The 8,499-nt window shown below is 50.2% G+C and overlaps 1 protein-coding gene across 1 annotated transcript; it reads left to right on the top strand.

The window, feature by feature from the left end:
- Nucleotides 1-875: 875 nt before the first annotated feature.
- On the top strand, nucleotides 876-4,471 carry EMWEY_00045400 (hypothetical protein, conserved; the record flags this gene model as incomplete). The annotated part of the gene is made up of 3 exons (XM_013479119.1): nucleotides 876-1,176; nucleotides 1,371-1,596; nucleotides 1,807-4,471. 3 exons carry the CDS (start codon nucleotides 876-878, stop codon nucleotides 4,469-4,471), a joined length of 3,192 nt encoding a protein of 1,063 aa, XP_013334573.1.
- Nucleotides 4,472-8,499: the final 4,028 nt, after the last annotated feature.

Below are 8,499 nucleotides of genomic sequence, written 5' to 3'. Positions count from 1 at the left end.
TATATATACCTACACCAGCAGCAGCAGCAACAGCAGCAGCAGCAGCAACTGCAGCAACAGCAGCAATTGCAGCAACAGCAGCAGCAGCAGGAAGGTATTGGCAGCATCAATGCATGCATGTATCATACATGTCATACCTCCCTATACACCTAAACTATACGTATCTTACCTCCCCTCTCTACTGCTGCTGCTGCTGCTGCTGCTGCTGTTGCTGCTGCTGCTGCTGCTGCTGCAGGTGGCGCTGCTGATAATGGCTGGCTTGCTGCGTGAGGAAGCAACACAGAATTGGTTGCGTCTCTTTCGTCTCCTAGACAGCAGCTGCAGCGGTGCGCTGCAGGCAGAGGAGCTGCAGCAGCAGCTTGCTGCTGCACTGCACCAGCAGATGCAGCACGAGAAGCAAACCCCACAAGAGAGGCAGCAGCAACGCATGCAACTTGAGAGACTTGTTCGCGCCGTCCTGCAGGTATTAACATATACACACCACAGCCCCTGCTGCTGCTGCTGCAGCAGCAGTTACTGCTACTGCTGCTGCAGCAGTTACTGCTGCTGCTGCTGCAGTTGCTGCTGCAGCACTTGCTCTTTTTCCTTCCACAGTTCGTGCTGCACTTCCTCCTGCTGCACCATTTACTGCTCGATTTACTACATATGCTACTCCTCCTGTGTGTGTGCTGCTATTACTGCTGCTGCTGCTGTTTCTGCTGCTGCTGCTGCTGCTGCTGCTGCTGCTGCTGTTGCTGCTGCAGCGTTATTTTAGGAGTTTAGGAGACAGTTTATGTGTATCAATTCCTTTTAGTTATTTTATTGGTGTTTGTCTCTCTTCTTCTTCTTCTTATATACAACAACATTATTTATTAGTACAAGAAGCTTTTCTTATGATGCAAAGGGCAAGAAAAGAAGAAAAAATACTTCAGCAGCAGCAGCAACAGCAGCAACAGCAGCAGCAAGGCGAGCACCAAGGGCAAGCGCAGCAGCAGCACCAGCAGCAGCAGCAAAGGGGACAGAGGTATGGAAGAAGAGAGAGGGCTACAGCTGATGCCGTCACTCCTACATATTCTACAGCAACAGCAGCAACAGGAGCAGCAGCAGGAGCAGCAGCAGCAGCAGGAGCAGCAGGAGCAGCAGCAGCATCTCCTTGGAATGGATTTGATGCTGAGGCGTCGCTCTTCATTAGGCGTGGTCAGCTGCTGCTGCTGCTGTTGCTGCTGCTGCTGCTGCTGTTGCATGCATTCTTGCATGCAGTATTGCAGCAGACAAAGTTTTGCTGCACGTCAATACCTATACTAGCTGTGCATATCTGCTGCTGCTGCTGCTGCTGCTGCTGCTGCTGCTATTGCTGCTTTTGCTGCTGTACTTGTGCGTTGTATCTGCAGCACGACACCGAGGGTCTGCGGCGCTGCAGCAAACGCAGGCAGCAGCAGAGGCTGCTGCTGCTGCAGCAGCAGCAGAGGCAAGAAGCCCTGAGGGTTGTAGCAGCAGCAGCAGCAGCAGCAGCAGCAGCAGCAGCAAATGCCTAGATGTAGATGATCTTGTGTCTCTTCTTGCTGCTGATGCTTGTTGGGGTTTGTCTCCTAATAAACATAAACACACACCAACAAGGTTTGTCTCCTTTTTTTGTCTCCTTTTGTCTCCCTTTTTTGTCTCCTTTTATTGTCTCCTTTTTTTGTCTCCTTTATTATCTCCTCTTTCTCCTCTTCGTCTCCCTCTGTCTCCTTTTATCGCGTGCTGCTGACCGACTGGCGTGGCTGCTGCTGCTGTTGCATGCTGCTGCTGCTGCTGCTGTTGTTGTTGGTGTTGCTGCTGCTGCAGGGCTATGGCTGCATACATGATAGAACACGTGCGGGCTGCATGCAGCCCAAGCCCACCCAAGAACCGCAACACAGAGCAGCAGCAGCAGCAGCAGCAGCAGCAGCAGCTGACGCCATCCCGCCATACTGCTCATGGAGCCCTAGAGCTGCAGCAGCAAATAGGTAGTTTTGCTGCTGCAGCAGCAGCAGCAGCAGCAGGTTCTTCTTCTATGCCTTTAGGGACTCCTCTTCGTGCCCGCGCGTACAGCAGCAGCGCGACACCGCAGACACCTCAAACAACAGCAGCAGCTGCTGCTGCAGCTGCAGCAGCAGCTGCTACTGAAGCACAACAAACACCAGCAACAACAGCAGCAGCAGCAGCAGCAGCTGCAGCAGCAGCAGCAGCAAATGGAGGTACGCCTCCTCTTACATTACCTGAATTTACCGCCATGATGGAGTTTACGTTTACAGAAGATGCAAAGAAAATAGCAAGGACTCAATTAGCTGCTGTTGCTGCAGCAGAGAGCAGCAACAGCAGCAGCAGCAGCAGCAGCAACTGCTGCTGCAGCTGTTGCAGTTGTGGTAACTGTAGCAGCAGAAGTAGCAGCAATAGTAACACACCTATAAGAGGGAGATGTATGGATAGACCCACAGGATGCATGCGCTGCCACACACCCGTGCAGCAGCAGCAGCAGCAGCAGCAGCAAAAGAGGAAGATTGCCTCTTGCAGCTGCTCCCGCTGCAGCAGTGCCTCGTGCAGTAACTGTAGCAGCAACAAACGCAGCAGGTGCTGCAGCAATAGCGGGACTCCCCCACGGTATATACAGCAGCAACAGCAGCAGCTGCAGCAACTGCAGCAGCAGCAGCAGCAGCAAGAAGGGACAGCAGAAGCTCTTTTGCTTGGAGAGACACAAAGGGGATCTCCGGGTATTCAGAAGCGCTGCTGCTGTCTGCATAAATCTGCTGCAGCAGCAGAAGCAGCAGCAGCAGCAGCAGGTGTACCAGATTCACCGCACGTTTGTCGTGATGATACAGACACAACAGCAGCAACAGCAGCAGCAGCAACAGCAGCAGCAACAGCAGCAGGAGATCTTATTGAGGTTCCCCCTGGCAGCCCGCTGCATCCGTTGCAGTGTCTCCTAGATAATGCTGTCTGCTCGCGCAGCGACAGCAGCCTCCCTCCTGTGCTGCCACAGGCAGCAGCAGCAGCAGCAGCAGCAACTGCAGCAGCAGCGGCAGCAGCAGCAGCAAATGCTGCTGCCGAAAGGTATCGGCAACAGGAAGCGCAAGAGAAGCTGCAACAGCAGCAGCAGCAACAGCCGCAGCCGCAGCAGCAGCAGCAGCCACAGCAGCAGCAGCAGCCTAGAAGGCCTGGAGCTGTGCGGTTAGTTGCCGCTGCTGCTGCTGCAACAGCAGCAGGAGTAAGCCGTCTGCTGCAGCGCAGCAGCAGCAAGCCGAGTCGTCCTACTAGCTGCAGCCCGAAGCATACATCTGCAACACAACAAGTACGGCCTGCTGCTGCTGCAGCAGCAGCAACGACAACAGCAGCAGCAGCAAATGCTGCTGCTATTGGCCCTTCATCACCTACAGCAGCAAATCGCGTTGTGCCGCTGCACAAACGGCGTGCTGCTACTGCTGCTGCTGCTGCTGCAGTGGCAGCAGCAGCAGCAGCAACACCTCGCAGTGCTGGAAGAACCCCCTGCAGCCGCGTGCTGCCTGCAGCAGCAGCAGCAGCAGGACCATTTGCTGCAACTCCAGCAGCAAGAGCAGGAACAGTTGCTGCTCCTGCTGCAGCACCGCAGCAGCAGCAGCAGCAGCAGCAGCAGCAGCAGCTAAGGGGACGGCCCCTAACAAGGGCTGCGTTAAAGGCAACTGTTTCCGTGCGTCCTTCTCCGACAGCAGCAGCAGCAGCAGGAGCAGCAAATGCTGCTGCTGCTGCTGCTAATACTACTCCGCGTGGGGAAGGAGCAGCAGCAGCTGCTAGGGAGACACAGCAGCAGCGCGTTGCTGCTGTGCTCCTTGGACGCCGTGCAACAGCAGCAGCAGCAGCACCATCACCGCGTCCGACTACAGCTTCTCGAATTGCTGCTGCTGCTGCTGCAGCAGCAGCAGCAGCAACTGCGGCAAGCAGAAGTCGGCATGCCTCTGTCTCTCCTTTGTCCGGCGCATCGAGGAGGGGAGGGACTCCGGTTGCTGCTGCTGCTGCTGTCTCCCCTACACATGCAAGGACAGCAGCAGCAGCAGCAGCAGCAGCAGCAGCAGCTAGAGACGTGTCTTCTGTTGCATCTCCAAGGAGATCTCCCTTGGCAGCATCTTCTTTTGGCAGCAGTGCTGCTGCTGCTGCAGTTGCTGCTTCTGCTTCTGCTGCTGCTGCATGCAGTGCAAGGACTCCCCGTTCCTTGCAGCTGCAGCAGCAGCACGTGCAGCAGCAGCAGCAGCAGCAGCTCCATCGCCGGGCTGCCCTTCTTCGTAGCCACAGTGTACAGACACCAAAAGCAAGCGGCTTCTCGCATGTTGCACGTGCCGCTGCAGCAGGAGCAGCAGCTGCTGCTGCATGCGCAGCAGGACCTGTTCCTGCTACGTCTGCTGCGTCCCCCGTTGCATCACCAACAGCAGCAGCAGCTGCTGCAGCAGCAGCAGCAGGGAGACAAGGGAGCTGCTCAAGAGCAGCAAAGGGCGAATATTAATTATAAGGGATTACTGAGGTGTACGTACACCTCAATATTATTATGCGAGGGAAACAACTGCAGCGGCAGCAGCAGCAGCATGCATGCATGCATGCATTGTTCTCTTAAGAGAACCTTATAGGCAGCTCAGCAGCTGTTGCTGCACCAGTTGCAGCAGCAGTTGCTGCTGCTGTTTGTGTACAGTAACTGCAGCAGTTCCTGCTGCTGCTGCTGCTGCACTTGTAAAGAAAGTAGACTGGCATCACGCCTGTTAAATGCAGCAGCAGCAGCAGCTGCTGCTGCTGCTGCAGCAGCAGCAGCAGCACTGTGTGTCTGCTGAGGTGCATCTGTAACGTTGCTGCTGCTGCCTCTGCTGCTCCTCGTGCTGCACCTGCTTCCGCTGGAGGTGCTTTTGTACGTGCTGCAGCAGCTATTTTTTGCTGCTGCTGCTACTGCTGCTGCCTTTTTGCTCCCGCGGGTTCTTATAGCTGCAGCAGCAGCAGCAGCAGCAGCAGCAGTTGTCTTTGCTACGAGGGATGACAGCCGGAATTAAATTTGTTTGCTACAGTACCAGCAGCAGCTGCTGCTGCAGTTGCAGCAGCAGCAGGAGCAGCAGCAGGAGCAGCAGCAGCAGCATGTTTAGTAACAATCGCGCAACTGGCATTTTTGTCTCCTCTGCCTTTTAGTATTTGTTGCCTCTTATTTATTTATTTATTTATTTATTTTATTTATTTATTTATTTATTTTATTTATTTATTTATTTATTTATTTTATTTATTTATTTATTTATTTTATCTATTTATTGATTTTATCTATTTATTTATTTATTTTATTTATTTATATTATTATTGTTAAATGCGTATATTTATCTACATATATATTATATTTATATATTATGTATATATATATATATTTATATAAATTAAATATATTTATTTATTTACTTATTTTATTTATTTATTTATTTATTTATTTATTTATTTATTTATTTATTTGTCTCTTTCCTCCTCTTTTTGTTTGTTATTTTGTCTAAACAGTACACAAAGCCCTCTGCATGCGCTGCGGCGAATAGCCAGCCCCAAAATGCATGCACTGCTACATGCATGCAGCAGTGCATGCAGTTGCATGCATGCAGCAGCAGTTTTGGGGCTTTATTGGGACTCTACACCGCAGGGCTAAAGTCTAATACAAGGTGTAACTGCGGGCAGCAATACAACACGCCCTGCTGCTGCTGCTGCTGTTGCTGCTGCTGCTGCAGTATTAGCAACAGCGTCAGCAGCAATGGCTAGTGGTGCTGCTGGTGCAAGTTGCTGCTGCAGTGTCAGCAGCAGCAGCAGGAGCAGCAGCAGCAGCTGCTGCTGCTGCTTGTATGTGTAAAATTAAACAATGCGCTCGAGTTCCGTGGCGTAACCTGCGAAGCAGCAGCAGCAGCAGCAGCAGCAGCAGCAGCAGCAACAGCAGCAGGATAAAACAGCAGGAGCAGCAGTAGGATAAACAGCAGCAGCAACAACAACCAAGACAACAAGAGTAGCATCAGCAGCAGCAGCAGCAGCAGCAGCAGCAGCAGCAGCAGCAGCAACATAAGCATACCTATAAGATGAGAAGCGACTTGTGTAGCATGAAAGGAGCAATGTTGCTGCTGCTGCTGCTGCTGCTGCTGCTTCCTAAAATATACCCTGTCTCCTTCAATGGACCAATGGACCACTGAGGAGACACTGCGCTCAAGAGACACAGCAGCAGCAAAAGATCCAGACCCTACTCCTGCTGCTAGTGTACTAACAGATAGTTGCTGCTGCAGTTGGTGGTGTTGCTGCTGCTGTTGCTGCTGCTGCTGCTGCTGCTGCTGCTGATGGTGATGACGATGATGTTGTTTATTGGTGTTTATTCCTAATGGATCTTCTGCTGCTGCTGCTGCAGCAGCAAATTGAAATGATGGTTGCTGCTGCAGTTGCTGCTGCTGCTGCTGTTGCTGCTGCTTGTGTCTCTTTTTTTTATTATATTCATTAATAAATAAATAAAAAGAGGAGACACTTAGATTAAGTGCAGCAGCAGCAGCAGCAACAGATAGGGAATCATATGCTGCCTCTAGTGTTGCTGCTATTTGCTGCTGCACTGTCTTTGTTAATTGGGATAAGAAGACAGCAGCAGATCTAGGTAGACACACTTGCTGCTGTTGTTGCTGCTGTTGCTGCTGTTGCTGCTGCTGCTGCTGCAGTTGCTGCTGCTGCTGCTTCATTACTGCCTCGTAGTCACCAGACATTAGCTGCTGCTCTAGTCTCATTACTGTTACTATATAAGGACTTCTTTGTATCTGCATGCGCATGCATATTAGGGTTTAGGGTTTAGGGTTTAGGGTTTAGGGAGGGGAGACACCTCTCTTCTTATATACTAGGGTCTAATTAGGGTTTAGGGTTTAGGGAGGGGTAGAGGATAGCAGCAGCAGCAGCAGCTGCTGCTGCTGCTGCCATTGCAACAGCAGTAACAGCTCTGTAGTGATGTACAGCAGCAGGAGCAGCGAATGCATGCAGTGCAACAGCACCACCAACATCAGCAGCAGCAGCAGCAGCAGCAGCAGCAGCAGCAGCAGCAGCAGCAGGAGCTGACCTCCTCAGGTAATCTATCATAAGCAGTATGTAATTCTGCTATACAATCTCCAGCTAAGTAGTGCAGCAACTGCAGACACTGCAACTCTTGCTGCATTGGTGACGGGGGTAGGACCTGCAGCAGCAGCAGCAGCAGCAGCAGCAACAGCAGCAGCAACAATAGCAGCAATAGTAGCGTATAGAGTATAATCGTAAAGGAGACACAAACACAACAATATAGATATATTAATACATACATGCATGCACTTGCTGCTGCTGTTGCTGCTGCTCCCCTCCAACTGCAGCAACAGCAACAGCAGCAGCAACAGCAGCAGCAGCAGCAGCAACAGCAGCAGCAGCAGCAGCAGCAGCAGCAGACTTACGTGTGCTAGATCACAGTAATAAGGAAGCAACATATTCATGTGTCTCTGGAATGCTGCTGCTGTCTCCGTCATCATATCCTCAAGGAATTCGTCCTCTTGCTGCTGCTGCTGCTGCTGCTGCTGCTGCTGCTGCTGCTGCTGCTGCTGCTGCTGCAGTTTATATACACATAACATTGCTGCTGTCTCGAAGGTTGTACGAGCTAAGATTGCTTCCTCTATTTGTGCTGCAGTAAGTGTCTCTGTTAGTGCAGCAGCAGCAGCAGCACGCAGCAACTTTAGCTGCATTAATTTGCTGCTGCAGCTATCTACATCTGCTGTTCCTTGCTGCATTTGCTGCTGTATCTGCTGCAGCAGCTGCTGCTGCTGCTGCACACTTAATGCCATTATTATTATTCTATACTCTTTTCTTATTTATACTACTACTCCTTCTGCTGCTCCTGCTGCTGCAACTCCTCCTCCTCCTGCTGCTGAAGCTGTGCTGCTCCCACTCCTGCTGCTCCTGCTGCTGCTGCTGCTGTTGTTGCTGCTGCTGCTGCTGCTGTGCTGCAGGGAGAGGAGCAGCAAAGAAATAATAAATATGCAGTAAAAAGACTAATTAAATAGACACCTAAAAAGGAAAAAAGAAAGAAAAAAAAACATAAAAAATACAACAGTCTTACACATACAGACCGCTGCTGCTGCTGCTGCTGCTGCTGCTCGACCTGCTGCTGCTGCAGATCTGCAGCTGCATGCAGCGATTAGGGTTTAGGGTTTAGGGTTTTAGGGTATAAAGAAAAAAATAATAATAAATTATATTTATTTATTTTCTTCTTTTTTATATATAAATAATTTATTAACTTTTTCTTATACAACCATTCCTCCCCTCCTAGGGCTTAGGGTTTAGGGTTTAGGGTTTAGGGTTTAGGGTTTAGGGTTTGTAGAGATTAAGGGTTTAGGGTTTAGGGTTTACACTGAGAGAATTCTTAACTAAATAAAATAATAAAGAAGAAAAATATAATATAAATAAATATAAATAAATATAAATAAATATAAATAAATAAATATAAATAAATATAAATAAATAAATATAAATAAATATTTTATT

This window comes from Eimeria maxima, genomic scaffold, assembly GCF_000499605.1.
Source record: "Eimeria maxima Weybridge genomic scaffold, Emw_scaff901, whole genome shotgun sequence".
In the NCBI taxonomy this organism is placed as follows: domain Eukaryota; phylum Apicomplexa; class Conoidasida; order Eucoccidiorida; family Eimeriidae; genus Eimeria; species Eimeria maxima.
Note: the sequence above shows the minus strand (reverse complement) of the source record. Positions and strands in the feature narration are given on the sequence as shown.